The 19,114-nt window shown below is 56.7% G+C and overlaps 1 protein-coding gene across 1 annotated transcript in view; it reads left to right on the top strand.

The window, feature by feature from the left end:
* The window catches only part of CELSR1 (cadherin EGF LAG seven-pass G-type receptor 1), a 133,964-nt gene that overhangs the window by 65,722 nt on the left and 49,128 nt on the right, over window positions 1-19,114 (top strand). Inside the window, exons 3-5 of the mRNA XM_081822660.1 lie at window positions 2,853-3,075; window positions 8,142-8,257; window positions 8,641-8,729. Of these exons, the coding sequence (XP_081678786.1) occupies window positions 2,853-3,075; window positions 8,142-8,257; window positions 8,641-8,729 (428 nt within the window). The remainder of the gene's footprint in view (window positions 1-2,852; window positions 3,076-8,141; window positions 8,258-8,640; window positions 8,730-19,114) is intronic.

Raw genomic sequence — 19,114 nt, 5'->3', positions numbered from 1 at the left:
AACACTCGCCTGGGGTCAGCCCCTGCCAGTGGGAAACAGGTGGTTGGGCTGCCCGGGGCTTCTGGCCTCAGCCTGCTTGCTTTGCTCAGCGGGGCTGGAGGGCTGGGCTCAGCCCTGGGGGTGGGGGGGGGGGCGTCACCGGCCTGCTGGGCCCTGCACAGTCATGGGACTCGGTGAGACGTCAACAGTGTGGAGCCCCCTCCCCCTGTTCTTGACGGGCTCAGACTGTAGTCACCTTTGCTGAGCGAGGTGTACTTTCTTGGGCTGTTGCAACCAGGGATGAAGATTGGGGGATACGTCGGGGAAGGAGAGGGAAAGCGCACATTTTTCAGGAGTGCCATTTGCTTCCGATGTTAATCACAGGTCTGTTTCGCCTGTGCCCCCAAAATAAGCTCCTTTGGAGCATTCCGTCGGGTGACCCAAAGCCTTTCCTTACACTGGTCAGTGACCTGTGCATCTGAGTTGCCTCCTTGAGAAACGCTCCGAGGCTCCATGACGATCTGCCTTCTCAGGAGCCGCGCCTGGGGGTGGGGGTGGGGGCGCAGGGCTGTCCCTTGGAGGCAACAGGGTGCCCTGCTGACTCGTGTCCCCGCTTCATTGATGGCCAGCGCTGGGCCGTCTCCTCGCTGACCGGTCGCGGGCTGTGGGCGGTCCCAGCAAGGGCGGCTTCTCGGGCCAAGGTCTTTTGGGGGAGGACCTGGGTGCAGAGTCCTGGCTGTGAGCCGTCGGTACCCGGCACGCCGGGGCCTCGGTAGGATTGGTGTCCTCACACACAGAGACACGAGAGCGCTCGCTCTGCACACACACACCGGCGACGGGCCGCATGAGCTCCCGGACACAGCGCTCTCGGCAGGCGCTCGGTTCGCAGCACCTTGATCGTGGACTTCCAGCCTTGGGAACTGTGAGAAACGAGGGTCTGTTGTTCAAAGCCACCGGGTCCGCGGTATTTTGTTCGTCGGCCCGGCTGGCTGAGACGAGGCTGGAAGCCGCTGCCATGTGAAGGCTGCCGTCCGCGGGCACTGCGGCTCCTGTGAGGCGTCTGGGGAGTTCTGTGTCCCGCACCCCGTCCTAGCGGCCTCGTACTAACCCGAGGGGACTAGTGTCACCGAGGGGAAATCGATAACTGCGACTGCACGCGGATGGAACGTTTCTGTGGCCACAGATGCATAAACAGAGGTGAACCTCAAGCAAATGGATGTTGCCAATAAAATGCAAACAGATGCTGACCCTCCCCCAAAATAAATGCACATAGAACCCCTCTGTCGTTGGCCCGAAATGGAAACTCTTGGAGAGTGCTCACACCTGGTAACGCAGGGCGTGTACGTTCTGCCTGCTTTGGTGGACGGCAGTTTGGAAATACTTATCAAAATCTAGACTTTCTCAGGAGGCATGCTCCTAACACGCAGCACGGATGTGTACTGGAAGTAATTTGCAATAGAAGAAGCTATAGAGGCGCCTGGATGGCTCAGTCGGTTAAGCATCTACGTTCAGCTCAGGTCATAATCTCAGGGTCCTGGGATCGAGTCCTGCATCAGGCTCCCTGCTCAGCGGGGAGTCTGTTTCTCCCTCTCCGTGCTTTGTGCTCTCTCTCTCTCTCCCCCTCTCAGATAAATAAATAAAAGCTTTAAAAAAAAGAAGAAGCTATAAACAGCGTACGTGCACATCGACAGTAGAGCTGATGGGTCCTCCCGTGGGATACTGTGCAGCTGTCAGCAGGGACAGAATCCCGGGCGCTGCCGGAAGGATCTCCAAGGAAAGCCCTGAGCAGAGTGGACAGAGGCCGGCCAGCGCGAGCCGGGTGTCCAGCGTCCCTGACTCGTTCCTGGGGGGTGTGCAGGAGGCCGCTGATGGCTTTCACTCTCTGTGCCGTGTTTTTGTACAGTGATTTTTTTTTTTTGGATATGAATGTCACACGTATATTTTAGAAGGTGTTCATTTAAAAATCTGTAACTGACAAAGAGTGTTGGTGGGAGCTGGGGAGTTTCTGGTCATTAGAAGCTCCTGTCGGTCTGCAGGCATTGGACGGCGCTGGCGGCGTCCACACCGTGTGGCAGAGGCAGGCCTGGGCCGTGGGGCCGCCAGCCCCATCCCGGGCAGCAAGGATTGCCCAGGCAAAGTGCTGCTGGCTGCCACAGGCCAGCTCACGATGGACCTGTGTCTCCCTGAGTGTGTCCCTCCGTTGGTGAGCACGGGGACCCTCCCAACAGACGGGGTCTGTGTGTCCTAGGCCTGACAGGCCTCCGGGCGGAGGTGTCTCTCTGGGGAAGCTTCCAGAACCCTGCTGTTACGGAGGTTTAGACTTCTGCCCTTGGAGAGCTCGAGCGCCAGTGGGAAGGCTGGACAGGTTACAAACACACAGGGACCCAGCGTTGGCCAGGCTGCAGGGGGCTCTGCATGAGAAGCCGCGGGGCGGGCACGGCCGGAGGCCTCCTGCGGGGGCGGCCCGGGTGCAGGTGCTCCGCGTGCTCCCCAGTCTCCCTCTGTTCGGACTGCGCGGGCGCCGCCCCAGCACAGGTGTGTGTGGGGGGCGTGAGGACCCCTGTCAGTCTCCTCATTTCCGGGTGATTCTGTCCTAAGAGAGGGGTGTTCACGGCTGCATGTGACGCTGCCCCCCAGAGCGTGGGGACCCCGGCAGGGCTGGGACGGGGACGGGCCCCCTGCGGAGGAACCCCCTGGGGTGCCACCACTCTGGACAACTGCGACACGGTGGTGCTGGGAAGGCCCAGGTCCTGCAGCGTCTACACTGCACCTTGACCCTCGGCCCAACCTTGCAGCACCTTCAGGCGGTGGCGCTCGCGGCTCGGGTTCCGGGGTTCAGGGTAACGTGCCCCCGTCTCTGTCTCATCCTCCAGGAGAGCACTGCGAGGTGAACACGCGCTCGGGCCGCTGCGCGCACGGGGTCTGCAAAAACGGGGGCACCTGTGTGAACCTGCTCATCGGCGGCTTCCACTGCGTGTGCCCTCCCGGCGAGTTCGAGAGGCCCTACTGCGAGGTGACCACCAGGAGCTTCCCGCCCCGGTCCTTTGTCACCTTCCGAGGCCTGAGGCAGCGCTTTCACTTCACCATCTCCCTCACGTGAGTGTGGCCCCGCGTGTCCCCGCCTCGGCTCCTGCCACTAGAGCATCACGGGTCCCTGCCCCGTGTCTCTCCAGGTGCCCACGGGGCCATGTCCGCTGGTCCGGGCTGGCTGTAGGCCTGGCTAGCTGATCTGGGGGGCCCCCTGCAAGTCCTGGCTCAAAAATGAAGACCTTCAGGACCGCGGCAGCGGAGGGTTGAGCCCTGCGTGGGCCCCTTATGATGGCCCAGGTCACACGCTGTGAAGCCAGCCCTCGCCCTTCGGGTCCTGCCCACTTGCCGACACCCTGGTGGCCGGAGGTGGAGGGCGCAGGGGCCCGCAGCCTTGGCGCCAGGCGGTGAACTCAGCTGGGCTTCCTGCTTTGCGGCCCGGGGGCTGGCTGCCCAGCAGCCCTGCTCCCCACCTGTGATCCAGGGTGTGGGCTTATCGTGTGCTGTGCTTGCTATTTCTGCTTCTGCTCCTCCAAGAGAATTTAGGTTTAATTTAATTCTAAAAAACCTGTCATTTCTACTTGAAAGATTTCTCTCAGGTTTCACTTAGGGAAGTGGGGTGTATTTTTTGTTTGGTCTTTAGTGCCGTTGTTCGGGGGCCCTTCAGGTGGTCTCCCAGTGGGAATGCAGCACCCCGTGTCCTTTGAGCAGGCACCCCAGAAGGCGGCTGCCCCTGCGAGCTGCCCTTTGAAGACAGGCTCCTCTCTGGGGTCCTGTCCCCTGAACGGGTGAGGGGTGCAGTGTAGCCAACGGGCCCTGGAGAGTGCAGGTGGGGGCTACAGTCCAGAATAGGTGGGAGTGAGGCCTGATCTTTTCGGTAAGTGGCCAGGACGCACCGCCATTGGCTCAAGCCCAGCGGAGCCAGGACTGGGGGCTGGCTGCCTCAAGGAAAGATGCGGTGCGTGCGCTGGGAACAAGGCGGGACGGCCCGGGGCAGGAGCTGGGAGCCGGCCTGTCCCGGTGTGAGGGCCACGCTGAGCGGTTGGGGCCAGTGTGCACGGCGCTTACTGAGCACCTGTCGTGCAGGACACACTCTGAGGTGAGTCAGAAGGGATTTTAGAAATGTCCCTAGGGATCTTAAAATCCAGTGGGAGGGACCCTGGATGTCAGTGCTGGGGAAAGGCCCCGATCACATGGAGGTCCCAGGAGAAGCCAGCTCTGCAGGGCTGGGCCGTTGGACATGTGGTTCAGGCCCGCTGACCTCTCCGTGTGGGCGTCCCCGAGTGCCCCTCCAGACCCGAGAGGAACCTCTCTCTTCAGAGCTGCTTGAGGCACCGGGCCCACCTTGGCCTCTCCCCGTACCTCTCACTCAGACAGGTCCTGTGAATCTCTTGTCCTTCTGTCCCCTGTCCAGACACTTTTCCCTTCCCAGTGCCCAGCACCTTGGCCCTGTCCTCTCTCCCTCCTGACCTGGTGTGACAGCGCCGGGCTCGTCTGCCTGGCCTGAGTCAGCCTGAGTCAGCCTGAGTCCTGCCGGGCCTGCCCACTGCCTGGGGTAAAGCCCATATTTCCTAATAGGGCTGGGGTCCTCTGTGGCCTGACCACTGGCACTCCCTGAGTCTGGCACCTTGTGCCCTGTGATGGGGCCGCCCTTGCTTGCTTGTGGTTCTCTGGACCTGCCCAGCCTCCCCCAGGCGTTCCCACATCCTGCTGGCCCGCCCACCCCCGCTGCTTCCTCCAGGAAGACCCCTGCCCAGGCTGGACAGCACATTTGGTCACTGCTGCTCGTCTCCTGCCCTCCCCTCTGGCGTCCTTGTCTGTGGGTTCAGGCCGCCATCGACCCTGGTGCTCTGTCTGTGCCTGTCTGCTGCTGGCCTGAAGCTGCTCGGGGGCTTTTCGTCCTATGTCCTGACACCCCAGACGTCCAGAGGTCAGCAGGCAGCTGGCCACTGCTTCCTGGCCTGTAACCCCGAGACTCCAGCTTTAATAAAATAACAAGAGTGTTGTGATCCATGGAGCCCAAGTGGGTGCTCGAGGCCCTGCCCTTTCCTGGGGCACCAGCGGGGAGGCAGGACACTGGACCCCCACTTGACCCTCCAGGCCTGGACGGCAGGTTCCTTTGACTGTAACAGCAGTTCTGAGGCTCGGGTCACCTGGAGGCCACGGTTTTGAAGTTGTTGCTGTTTGATTTCGATGCACAGCCCATGGCTCTGCCACGTTCTGTTAGAACAGCCAATGGGGGTCCCTGTCTGGGCGTGCTGTGAGGGCTCGGGGGTGCAGAGGACGTGGCTGGCTCTCTTGGTGCTTGGCCTGTTCCCCAGGCTGCAGCAGGTGTAAGTGGTGTCCGCCTTCAGCGCGGACGGCTCAGCGGGGCCACGCATGCCAGGAGCTGGGGCCTGGCTCTCTGCCCTCTGCCCACAAGACCTGTGTGCAGCAGGGCACAGCCCGAGGGCACGGCCTCCAAAGCTAGGGCTCTGCCGTGGGATCCCTCCTGGCCACTCTGTGCCCCACGTGGTGGAGGTTTAAAACACCGTGCTTCTGTGGATGTCCGCCCTCCAAACCAGAGGCGTTTTATGTCTTCTGGCAAACGTGTCCCTGGCGTGTGATGGGCGCTGGTTTGGGGCATGTGATCTTGACATCTGTATGGCCATGGCCACCCGCCCCCGGGGCGTGGCTGGCAGCCTGCGGTCACACGCTGTGCAGTGACCATGGGCAGCGGATAAGCTGCAGGGGGGTGGTCCCTGCTGGAGGCTGACCTAGGAGGTGACAGGAAGTCCCGGTGCGGGAGGCGGGCAGGCCGTGGCAACCCTGCCGGAGACCGACGGGAAGTCTGCTGGCTCCAGACTCAGAGAGAAGCTAGAAAATAACGCGTTTAATTAAATGTGCGAGTAACATAGTGGGATGTCCGCTTGCTTGCCCGGCTTAGCAGTTTCAGATGATTAAGTGTGGCGGCCATATGTGGGCCGTTTCCCGCCTGGGGGGCCGTGGCTGGGACATCAGGGCCCTGCTAAATCAGTGAGTGGTTTGTTAGGGAATGACTTCAACAGCAGAAACCGTGAAAAAGTCCTCCCAAACCTTGAGCAGAGCAGCTGCACTGCGGGGGCTGTGGTTGCCGGGCGGGGGGGGCCCGCTGCCTCCTGGGGGCGCACCGTGGGGCAGGGGGGCTGGGCGCCAGCGAGCAGCTTGTTTCAGGTGATTTCGACTCTCCTCTTCTAGTTCCTGTTTGCCAAGTGGCTGGGTTCCCAGGCGGGCCCCGCGTTCCCAGCTGCCTCTCTTCCTCCACCCCTGCCCCCATCCTCTGTTCTTTGCTTCTCCCCCGGCCGCTCGCCAGGTCTTGGTCTCTGTTTCTAGTCTTTCCTCTTTCTCTTGTGCTTTCTGGATCCTCCCCTTGGCCCTGGGTCCCCTGTTAGCGCTCCATGTCCAGCAGTGGACCTCTGGGTGCCTGCCTGGGGTGGGGTGGGGCCACGCAGCACCATTTGATGCCAACAGCCCATACCAGCTCCCAGCTTGGTCCAAAGAGAAAGCCACAGCAGTGCAACCTGCTGAGGAGAATTAGGTGTGTCCCGGCGAGTGTCTGTCGTAACCGTAATCTGTCCCCTTCTCCCGCCTGTTCACTCCATACCCCGAAGCGTCCCCTTCGCTGTATGGGTGTTTTTTCTGTGCAGTATGTTATCAGTTCTCACTGTGTCTTAAACAGAGGGGATTCGAGGTGTGGACGAGAACTGTTCATTTTAAGTAACTCACAGGAAAGCCTGGGGTCACATGCCTGCAGCCTGTGGTTCTGATAGACCCTTGCTGCATGAAGACAGATAAACCAACCTCGAATCCAAGGGAATAATAATCCCCGCCCCCACATCCAGCCCACTCGGGAAACCATCCCGAGTTCATACAGGACACTTTCCAGGGTGTCTGTAAGCGGGGCGTCCAGGAGGCCTGGCTGTGACTCAGGGATCCCTGGCTTTCCTGGGACCACGGGGTTGGGAGAAAGATCTCTGAGGATGTATCTCTGGTTGAAATAAGTGGTTCTTCATGCTTCAAATGCGTGAAGTCTGACAGGTCTGTTTGTTTTCACGAATCTGCTTTTTCAGTCATGCTTCCATCCATTCATTTATTCAGCCCACCATTATTAAGCTTTTCTATGGGCCCTGTTTTGGGCTCCAGGATGCAGCAGTGAGAGTCATTCCCTCCCCTTAAGGATCATAGGTTCTTTTTTTTTTTAAGATTTTATTTATTTGACACAGAGAGAGCGATAGAGAGCACAAGCAGAGGGAGCGGCAGGCAGAGGGAGAGGGAGAAGCAGGCTCTCCACTGAGCAAGGAGCCCGATGCGGGGCTTGATCCCAGGACTCTGGGATCGTGACCTGAGCCGAAGGCAGACGCTTAACCGACTGAGCCACCCAGGCACCCCTAGGATCATAGGTTCTTAAAAACAAATCAATAAGCAGTATAATTTCAGAAATGGACTGATGTGCTAGATTCGATGGAGGTGGGGGCACAGTGTGGATGAAATGAGTTATGGAAAGTGCAGTTTGAGTGTCTCCTGAGGGGTCTGCAGAGCCAGGGAAGATTGTTCCCGGCAGAAAGAGCAGCAGGTGCAGAGGCCCTGGGGCAGGGAGGCATGTAGTGTTTGGGAAGAAAAGGACCTTGTGTGCTGGAGTCTGGTGGTGGAGACAAGGGACAGAGGCCCCGAGGTAGTCATCAACACAGCCTCCCTGCGTGGAAGGGGACCGCATGCCTGTGCCCTGGGGAACATGCGTGGGGATCCGTTTCCAGGCGCAGAAGATGCACCGCACGTTTTTCTGTTCAGACATCTCTAATTGGTCAGTGGCTTTTAGGACACCGTTCAGATGTCATCTTTTCCAATTCTACAGGCCGTGGAAACCAGATTCCTCTGTGCAATCTGTTTGCCGTTTCCAGAAAAGAACATCGCTAAGCAGGTTTTATGGGCTGTCAACTGCTGATGAGAAAAATGAGTGCCCGGGGACCAGAGTCTTCCCTGAGTGTGGCCCCCCGCTCTCGGCCGCTGCTGGCTGGGTGTGTCGCGTCTGGGCAGCCTCTTCCTTCTACAGCCGCCGCCTGCAGACCTTCCGAGCAGGGCTCGTTCGTTCTGTGATGTGCCTCTGCTTGGCCCCACAGGTTTGCCACCCGGGAGAGGAACGCCCTGCTGCTGTATAATGGCCGCTTCAACGAGAAGCACGACTTCATTGCCCTGGAGGTTGTGGGTGAGCAAGTGCAGCTCACCTTCTCGGCAGGTGGGCCCCCCCGGAAGGAGCAGCCCTCCAAGCCCCTCACGGGCACTTTGTCGGTGGGAACCACCCCGATCCCGGGTGGCGCCTTTAGCTGCGCTCACCCGCCAATCCCTGAATTCTACTAGGAATCCGTCCTGTTGGGGGCTGGAGGGGGGAGGATCCAGAATGCACAGAGGTGTTCATTGTGGCGTTCTTTAGGACGCCGAAAACACGGAAGACAGCTCAGATTCCCCACATGGGGACTCACTGTACATCCGTCGATTAAAAATATTTAAAAAGCCATTCACCGCGTTATCCGCGCTGTCGGAAGAGAGCGTTTATCCAGATGTCTTATTCGTGGCCCACTAACGTGTGTTCTCTCTGGACCCCCTCCCCCCCGCCCGCAGGTGAGACTACAACCACAGTGACACCCCAGGTTCCCGGGGGCGTGAGTGACGGGCGCTGGCACTCGGTGCGGGTACAATATTACAACAAGGTAGGACGGGGTGCCCCCCCACGCCTCCCGCCAGCCTGGCAGCTTTTCTGTCTCAAGTCATTTATACTCCGAAGTTTAAAAACGTCTATACTGGCTGGAAACATGACTTAGGCAATGAGCATTTGTAGAGGGTCCATGTGCTGGGTGGGGAGACTCAGGGACCCCCAGGGATCACCCCGCGGTGGGGAAGGCGTGGAAGGCGTTCATGCATTGCGGCGACCTTGGCTCGAGCTGTTACTGGTGGCTGTGATTCTAGGCCATTTGCACGCGACTCCAAAGCCAGAATTATCCTCTCTGACGTGGACGTGACCCGAGCAAGAGTCGGGAGGGTCTTGGAGGAAAGGCTGCGAAGGTGTGGGCAGTTCGGGTTTCGTTTTATTTTGCTGTGCACGGGCTCGTGAGGAAACAAGGTTTTCATCAGGATGTTCCACTTGCCCTCGCTGTGGTTTTTGCGAGCCAGTTTTCTCTTTCCCGGGGCACTCCCGGGCGCCCCCACGGGGAGGTGAGGGACAACAGCCTGCTCCTGGGCACAGGTGGGGAGACGGTGCCCATGTCCCGGAGGGTCAGGAACCCCCGAGGACAGCCTGTGTCTCCGTAGCGTGGGGCACACTCACTCTGAGCTCAGCGACTGTTCTGTGTGCCTGGGTGCCAGTCCGCCCGCTTAGGCCCGGGGGCCCCCCAGAGCCCATGCTCTGTCAGGGAAGCAGAGAAGGCACACCTGTGACTTTTCCTTCCTGCTTAAGTGGGAGCCCACCTCCCCACGCCGGCTGAGGGCTTTCAGCTTTCCGACCGTGTCGGCCTTGGCACCCCCATCAGCGTGCCCGCACGTAGCATGTTCTGGAATCATCTGTGGATGGCCCAAGCAACTGTGTGTCACAGTTGAGCAGGGTCGGGACCCCTGATGGGGTCACCCCTGCTTAGGCACGCAGGGAGCATCCATCAGGGGCCTGCCTGCTGGCAAATCCCCCTGCGGAGGCCCCCCCCCCGGAATGCTCTGGAAGAGGGAGCCTCCCTCCAGGAGACGCTCAGGGGTGCATCCCTGCAGCCCGCCGTTTCCGTTCCCAGGGCCAGCCTTTCAGCAGCGCTGAGCCGCTGAGCCAGACCTTCAGCGCGGGATTAGGCTGCTCCTTTCCTGGGGCTCAGCCACTTCCTCTCTTGCCTGAGGTTATTCCATGTATGTCTTAGGCCTCCGTGATGGGGTTTGCGGGTCACACTGTCGGGAAGCGTTCGGTGCACATCTGTCTCGCGGGGGCAGGGCGGGGGGGAGCGTGTTGTTTCTATGTGACTCAGCGCCCCAGGCTCTTAATGTTTCCAGATGCAGTGACGTTCTTCGGCGTGGCCCGCAGCTGGGCAGGGCTCAGCAGGTCGCAGGCACATTGGCAGGGGCGGGAGGGCTGCTGGCCCCGAGGCAGGACACCCCCGGGATAAGGGGTGAAGGTGATTCAGGAAGTGGTCCCTCAGGGCTGGTGGCTCTGCCCTGAGGACCCTTGTTCTGTGGTCCATGCTGACTGTGGTCCTACCTGCCTGGGCCCCCTCGCCTGCGCTCTGCGTACGAGACATAATTCAGGGCAGTCCGGGAGGGAAGAATGGTGGAGAGTCAGAGGCCCCCTCTTGCATCACGCCCTGCGCTCTCCCACTGCCCGGCTCTCGCTCACATGCCCTCCCTGGCCTCCTGTTTCTCAAGGTGTGGTCTGCTCTGCATGTCTTGCATCCTGCGGGGGAACCTACGGGGGCCCCTGCAGACCCTCCCCAGGTCTGCCCGGGCTGTCTTATCAGGCAGGGTCCTCACAGGAAACAGGGAGCCCTCAAACAGGATGGTCTCAGCAGGGCTTATTCCCAAAATGGGGGGCAAGGCGTGGGGCGCCCACGGGGACTAGTGTGTGACCCCGGACGGTGGCAGCAGCAGGGCTGTGAGCACCTTCAGGCCTGGAGGAACAGGGGAGGGCAGAGCCCACAAAAGTAGAGTCGTGGAGAGAAGCCACTTACGTGGGGTAGTGACCTTCCGCGGAGGCCCTCCTGGTGGCTCACCCTGCCCTCCCTCTGATCTCCTGTTGGGCTCCCATTGGCCAAAGCCAGCCAGAAGCCAGATGCGGTGAACCCTTGATGAGGTCCATATGGGTCGGCCTCCCGTGCAGGGAGCAGGCCAAAGTCCATTTACTTTTTCTCTGCTTAATAACGTTGTAGACGAGAGGGTCTGTTGGTGTCATTTGCCTTCCATGAAGGGAAGACGCATGAGAGCTGGGCTTTTTCCTGGGAAGGTGTTTTTGAAAGCAGACACTTTGCACAAACATGTTGGACTTCGTTAAGCGCGGCAGAGCCCCTCCCATGCCCCCCTGCTGAGGTTTGGGGCTGATCTGGAGGATTTGTGATCTGACTCTGTCGCACATGTGCATTTTTTCTGAGGCTATTTTGCAGGATAAACATTTGCATCACCAACGTGCAGAAGCGTGAGCGTACCCGATGGGGAAGGTTATGCCTTTCCCACTTGGAACTCAGGCTTGGTCGCAGGGCGGCCGGGGGATGGGGAGAAGCACGCTCCCTATGGAAACGGCTCTCATGTGGGCATCTCATCTCTTTGCTCTTCCTGGAGAGAACTCTGTGAAAGGGGGTCTCTCACTTCCTGAGCAGCTGCTCTGTGCCTGGGGCTGCTCTCATGCTGGGCATCTGCAGGGGTCCTGTGGAGGCCGCTCGCTTTGCTCCAGCATCTCTCAGCCCGGGGCTGGGGGCATAGACACGTCATCAAGGGGATGTTTAGTAAGATCCTGGGGAAACACGGATGGCTCGTGTCTCCCTCTCCCGTGGCATCGGGGAGTGTCTGCCCACGCCAGCCGTGCCCACTAGGAGTCTGCAGGGCGACCTCCCAGCCGCTGGGCAGACACGGACCTTGCAGGGCGTGGGGCTTGGAGAGAGCGGGCTGCTGGAGGTGGTGTGTGAGGCAGGGCCACATCGGCTGGGGATTTGGATGTTGGGCGAAGAAGGGACTTAGGAGGAAGTGAGGTGTGTTAGGCAGGTGTCTCCACCTCGGCACTGTTGACACCTCTCAGTGGTGGCTCATTCTTTGTTCCACGGGCCTGTAGGGTGCTGAGCAGTGTCCCTGGCTTCTGTCCATTAGCGCCAGTAGCACCCCCCAGTTGTGACAACCAGAATTATCTCCCATCATTGTCATGTGTCCCCAGAGGCCTCAGCAGGGGACACTGCTGCTTTGACCGGCCACACGTGCCTGGACGAGGTGGTAGAGCCCCTCGTGGCTGGGCTGGCTGCGTGAGCCTTGGTGGGCTTGGCCTCTTCGGGCTCAGGGCCATTCTGGGATGATGTGCGCTGCCTTTGGTAAGCGCTGGAGATGTTTTCATAAAGACAGGAGAGGTCCGGCTGAGGCTGAATGGAAACTCTCCCCTCCAGCATCAGTGTCCTCTGCTTCTAATAGGGCGGAACATCCAAATGCCTGAGGTTTCCATGACCTTGGGGAAAGGGGCCACGCAGAGCAGGGGTCATTTGGAACTACTCTGCCCAGCCACACTTCCGACCCTGTGTTTCTTCAAGTCACTCCTAACCTTGTGGGTCTGACCTCACATTAGAACGCCAGGTGTCCTGAGGGAAGTGGGTGATGTGCGGGCCAATGCAGAATAATGGCCCCACACACCACACTCTGGGGTCGGACGGGGGAGGGGGGTCTCCCTCTGCTTTGCTGAATGTTCCAGAAAACTCAAGGGCTTCAGAGTGATAGGCGTGTACTTCTTTCCAAAACTGTGCAAATGGCAGCATTTGTAATTGTTGTTTTTTATAGGCGGGGAAGCATCGTTCTCTTGTAGAGCCCAGCCTACAGAAACTGAGGAGTTATTCAGTAGAAAGGAGGGTCGTTCATGCAGCACAATGTCACACGGCCATGAAAAGTGATGAGGTCGTGCTCTGTTTGCTGATGTGGAAAGATCTCTAAGAATGTTGTTCATCGGTTTAACAAGCACACTGAAGACCAGGTCGTAGACCGTACACTTTTTTTTTTTTTTTAAGATTTATTTATTTATTTGAGAGAGAGAGAGCACATGCACGCGGGAGAGCATGAGCAGGGGGAGGGGCAGAGGGAGAGGGAGAGAGAGAATCCCAGGCAGACTCCCTGCTGAGCACAGAGCCCCACTCAGGGCTCAGTCTCACAACCCTGAGATCATGACCTGAGCCAAAATCAAGAGTCGGATGCTTAACTGACTCAGCCACACAAGCACCCCGGACCATACACGTTTTAATTTCAAATTGCAAACTTTCAGAAAAGTTGCAAAATTAAAACAAGAACTCGTATTCCCTTTGCCCAGATGCCCAATTGTTGACATTTTTCCACTTTCGCTTTATTATTCTCTATCCCTCACCCCCCCCCACATGTATCCTCCTCCTATTGCACCTGCTGGTCTGAGCACCCTCAGTGGTCACACCTGTGTCCAGTGTCGCTGTGCTGAATGTTGGCTGTGTTCTAATTCCATCAAGCTCTCCACATGTATTGGTTGGTTTTCTGCTGTACAAGGAGTTCTCTCTTCTTTCTGTGTATTTATATTACTATGGTTTCACAAATTCCTGTTTTAGTCAATGGACCATAATCTATTGCTTTCTTTTTTTTTTTTTTAAAGATTTTATTTATTTATTTGACAGAGAGACAAAGAGAGACACAGTGAGAGGGGGAACACAAGCAGGGGGAGAGGGAGAGGGAGAAGCAGGCTTCCCGCGGAGCAGGGAGCCAGATGTGGGGCTCGATCCCAGGACCCTGGGATCATGACCTGAGCCGAAGGCACCCGCTTAACGACTGAGCCACCCGGGCGCCCCTATTGCTTTCATTAATTTGATGTTCAGATTGTTTCCTGTTTGGCCCATATCTCAGATTTGGCTAAAGGGTGTAAGTGCTAGCCATAGATAGCTCTGGCCTTTTGGCACCCCCATTGTTTTTATTAGCAGTCCTTTGCTTTTTGGCAGAAAAAGATATTCCAGGCTTATTTTGTACTTTTTCTGCCCCAGCCCTGGAATCAGTCATTTACTCACAGAACTCTGGATTCTTTTTGCAAAGAATGGCATTTAGAAAACAAAATCCGGGTGCCAAGCGTTCTTGCCGCTGCTGGGGCGTCTCAGTCACCGTCTCACTCACCTTCTCACTCACCAGGCAGAACTAGAACATGTATGTGTGTGTAGGTGTGTATGCACAGACATGTACGTAAATTCCGAAGTTCCTATTTGTTTTGTCCCTACTTCTTGAAGTCCTTGAATTCCATCCCAACACGACAGAGTCAATCTAGTTTTTCCTGTTTCATGTTTGTAACTCTTTTCTCTCAGTGAGAAACCTGTTCCCATTATCCTCAATATGGCTATTTATTTTCTCACTCCACTGTTATTTAAATGACGTGCTGACCCACTGAGCCACTGGCTTGCAAGCTGCTCCCTCCTTGGGCCTGACTCTACCACTGACTCCAGCAGGTGCTAGGAACAAGGGCCTTTAACAGAGATTTGGCTGATGTAGTAAATTATTGAGAAAATAGAGGAAGGAAAGAAGGAAGGGAGTGTGCTTAAAATTTGTTATAAATTTAGAGGCAATGAAAATACAAAATACCAGAATACGTGTGATGTAGCTAAAGCATTGCCGAGAGGAAGAATCATAGCACTAAAAACACTATGAGGAAGAAAAGGAAAGTCTCAAATCAGTAATCTAAGCTTCCACCTTAAGAACTTCTTTTTTTTTTTTTAAAAGATTTTATTTATTCATCAGAGACAGAGAGAGAGGCAGAGGGAGAAGCAGGCTCCCCACTGAGCAGGGAGCCCGATGCGGGACTCGATCCCAGGACCCTGGGATCATGACCTGAGCCGAAGGCAGACACTTAACCATCTGAGCCACCCAGGCGCCCCACCTTAAGAACTTCTAAAAATAAGAGCAAAATACACTCGAAGCAGGTAAGCAAAAGAAGGAAATAATAAAGATAAGAGTAGAAACGAGAAGAGTTGAAAACTGAAAAGTAATACAGAAAATCGATCAAATAGAGAGCTTTGGAAAGATCAACAACACTGGTAAACTTCTAGCAAGACTGAGGGAAAAAGAAAGACAACACAGTTCCCACTGTGAGGAATAAAACAGGACATCAGTACAGACCCTGCGGACACCGTGGGTAGCGGAGGAATTTCACACACAACCCTGCCTATGTGCATTTAAGGCCAGATGGAACGGTCCAATTTCTCAAAAACACAAGCCGCTACAACCCACCCAATATGCAATAAATAATTGAATGACCACATTGCTGTTAAGGAAATGGCATTTGTAATTTAAAAACTCCCTCAAATGAACTCTCCAGGCCCAGTTGGTATCACTGGAGAATTCTGCCAAATGTTTAAAGAATGACATCAGGGGCTCCTGGGTGGCTCAGTCGTTAAGCGTCTGCCTTAGGCTCAGGTCATGATCCCAGGATCCTGGGATCGAGCCCCGCATCGGGCTCCCTGCTCCGCGGGAAGCCTGCTTCTCCCTCTCCCGCTCCCCCTGCTTGTGTTCCCTCTCTCGCTGTATCTCTGTCAAATAAATAAATAAAATCTTAAAAAAAAAAAAAAAGAGTCTCTCTCTGGGGGTGCCTGGGTGGCTCAGTTGGTTAGGCGTCTGCCTTCGGCTCAGGTCATGATCCCAGGGTCCTGGGATCGAGCCCCACATCGGGCTCCCTGCTCCGCGGGAAGCCTGCTTCTCCCTCTCCCACTCCCCCTGCTTGTGTTCCCTCTCTCGCTGTCTCTCTGTCAAATAAATAAATAAAATCTTTAAAAAAAATAATAAAAAATTAAAAAAAATAAAGAATGACATCAATTCTAAATGGTCCCTTCCAGAAAAATAGAAGAGGAGGGGATGCTTCCCAGATCTCTGGGATGTTCGTAGTACCCCGATAGGAAAACCAGATGAAGATGGCACAGAAGAAGGAAACCAGAGGCTCGTGTCCCTCGTGACTCGGTGCAGCTCATGTCCCCACGGAGGTCTACACACGGGTGTTCACGGCAGCCCCAGACTGGAAACAACCCAGTGGCCTTCGTGGGTGAATGGTGAGGCGGACTGTGGTGCGTCCCTCCCACGGAAGGTGGGCTGTGACTCAGGGTACTCGCAGCAGAGACATACGCCGAGTGACAAAAGCCGGCCTCTCCAGCTTATGTACCGATGATTCCATTTATAAAACATTCATTAGGTGTCGAAAGGACAGAATTGGAGAAGAGATTAGTGGTTTTCCGGGGTTGAGGTGAGGGCAGGAGGGAAGCAGGCGTGGCTGTGGGAGGACAGCAGGTGGGGTCCCAGGGGCGAGGGACTGTTCTCTGTCCTGCCGTGTCGGTGTCCACACCACGCTCTAACACCTATAACGCTCCTACCATTTTGCAGGATGTTTACCATTGGGGGAAACTGGGGAAGGGCACGTGGCATCTCTGTTACTGTTGACAATCACATGCACATCTAAAATGATCTCAAAATTAAAGGCTTCATTAGTGGAACTTTGCAAGATAGATAAATAGGTGCTGGCATATGCATATTTTTTTTCTGAGGGGTACCCTCCCCTGCCCCCCCAAGAAACCCCATATCCATCAACAGCATGTGTCAGAGACCTTCTGCTATAGGTCATAAACCACCCCAAAGTGTGGTGTATTAAAATGTCAGATATTTATTATTTCTTGGGATTCTGTGACAGAAGCATTGTGGCTTTTTGTTGTCAACAGTCTACCACGTGGTGGACGAGTCTGGGGAGAAAGATGATGAAAGGGACGTCTCTTGTGTTCATTTTGTACCTTTCTGTGATGTTTTTTGGGTCTTCTGTTTTCCCACGAGTGCGGCAGAAGTTACCTGGGTGATGGGGCTATGAACCAGGTTTTTTTAACGTTTAGGTAAACTTTTGCCAAGGACGTCAAGGCTTTGGGGGAAAGGAGGGGCCAGGCTGTTGTCCCTGCCTCGGCACCGGGGGTCACACCGGCTTTGCTTCGCCCACTGACACGGAGCCGCATGATTTACCGCTCGGCAGCTTCGCCCGGTTCAGCACGAGCCTCCAGTCCGGAGCGCGAGTGCTTTTGTCTCTCTCCCGCCGCATTTCCGCGGAGGCAGCCAGTTTCTCCAGGACGGGAATGGCCTCTGTTGCATCTGTGCCCATGGGTAGTCCATAAATACCGACTGTCAGGGCTCTCGAGACCGAATCGGAGGGCCATGTCTGCCACCTCTTTATCCTGGGCCTGGAAGGTTCAGTGCCTCCCTGGGAACCCAACGGGCAGAGAGAAAAGCCTGATGAGCCGCCTCTGTGGGGGTCCGGGCCAGCAGTCCCCGAGAGAGGCGAGGGCCCCAGCCTGTGGGCGGCCCAGGGGCTGGAACTCACATGCTTCCTCTCCAAAACATGACCTCATCAGATGGTAGACAGTCACCTGGTGTGGAAACATAATTATTGCCTGGGACTCACGCAGCCCCACCCTGGGGCCTTTGTGTCCCACGGCCTGGTGTGGAAAGTCAGCCTCGGGCCTGGGCTCCCGGTCTGGCACTGGTCACTGTTCTGCACCTGCCGCCTGTTTCACACCCCCATCCCTCCCAGCTTTCCCGAGGGGCCCCTCCCCGCACCAGGCTCGCTGCCTTTCCTTGCCTCTGCCCCCACCCCCGGGGAATGAGGACATTTACTGACCAGGGTCCTCATGTCCACCCTTGGAGGAGGAAACCGAGGCCCAGAGAAAGGCCATGGGGGCCAGAGGTGGGCCGAGCCAGGGTCTAGTGGTTCTCGCCCACTCGTGGGCTCCGCGGATCCAAGGGCTACACGGATTCCCAGACCCTGGGGTTTGTGGGCGGCCTGGAGGAGCCAGGGGCCTGGGGGGTCTCTGTGCTGCTGTCCAGACTCTGGGGACTGAGAGGGGCCTGTTAGGGTCCCCGCGGGAGCAGGCAAGGCTTTGCAGGAGTGTGTGTGTGTATGACGTGAGCACGTGTGCATGTGCATGCTAGTGAATGTGTGTACTCACACACGTGTGAGTACATGTGTGTAAGTGTGCACATCTCTTATAAGCCTTTCTCCCTTTGTCTGAGGAGGCTTTTTGAAAAGGTGACCGTGGCCTGTAAACCCGTGCAGGCAGGAGTGACTGTTGTTGCCAGGAGCTGTCTGTCCTCTCTGTCCTGGGAGGGGTGGGTTGAGCGCAGAGCCCACCTTGGCGGCCCCAGGAGCCCCTCCCAGGCGCCAGGGCCCTGTGCCTGGGACCCCGCGGGCTACTGCTCAGGGTACTCCCTGCCCCACCTCTCGTCCAGTGGGAAGTAGCCGACCGTCAGATCTGTAGACCCCACCAGTGGAGGGATGTGAGCTTCTCATCTGGTGCCTGAAGGTCCCCCCAGTTTGCGTCGAGTAAAGCCCCCAAGAGAAGGATCATTACCCCAACTTTCCAAGAAGTTGCTGTTTAAACATCAGGAACCCCTATTTTGAGCCCCTCATTTGTCATTGGAGAAAAGATCCCCTCGGAGCAAATCTGCATAAACTCCCTGGTTCCCAGAAACCCGGGGAGCCTGCTGGCCGAGCTGGCCACAGAGGGGGGACCTGACCCCCGCCAGTAGGGACGGCAATGGAGGCTCCTGGCCCCTCACAGACCCTGGGAGCTTTTGTCTGGTGAAGGGCCGGGCCGGTGAGGGGCTGGCACCATGCCCTGTGGATCTCATCCAGAACAGAAGTTGTCCCCACGGAGATCACTGGGGCCTGCAGGAGATGCTTATTAGTATCCAGGGCCGAGCACACTGGCTTTCCAGCCCTTGGCCCCGACAGACCCCCGTCATATACGTCCACCAGAAGAGCACAGGGCCCCTGTTTTATCTGTGGCTGGGATCGTTTGTGAACTAGGCTTGGCCACCTAAGGGATCGTTAGGTCCACCTTGGCCTGAGATTTTTTTTTTTTAAGAAACTCTAGAGTGAGCACTTGGTTCTGACCCTTGTTGAAAATCTTCTCTTTTTAATGCCCCCAAACACGGAGCATCTGTTGGCACCGTACAGCATTTCCTGGGGCCGCTCTGGAGAAGAACAGGGGCTTCCCTGAAGACGCGGTTATGTGCAAGGTGCGAATTGCTCCTTTTTTCTTTAAAGACGTAAAAAGAATTTTTTCTTTCTTAACTACAAGAAAATATTAGGACAGCAACAATACAGGGAGAACAGCCATTTGCACTTTTTTTTTTCTGGCTTTTCATCCCATCTTTTTAGCAACCACACGGCAGCAGCAAGCCTTTGTGGGACGTTCCCCTCACGCCCGGGTGCGGTGCCAAGCCCTTCACATTCATTCTGCATCTCATCCTACAAGGGAGGTGCTATTTTTACCCATTTTACAGATGAGTGTGGCGGGCACGGAAGTCAGGTGACTTTGCTCTGTGGGGTCAGGATGTGAGCTCTTGGCCTCCGGGAGGCGAT

This window comes from Leptonychotes weddellii, chromosome 5, assembly GCF_054177405.1.
Source record: "Leptonychotes weddellii isolate Sample4059 chromosome 5, ASM5417740v2, whole genome shotgun sequence".
Classification (NCBI taxonomy): Eukaryota; Metazoa; Chordata; class Mammalia; order Carnivora; family Phocidae; genus Leptonychotes; species Leptonychotes weddellii.
This window is presented reverse-complemented; position numbering and strand designations above follow the sequence as displayed.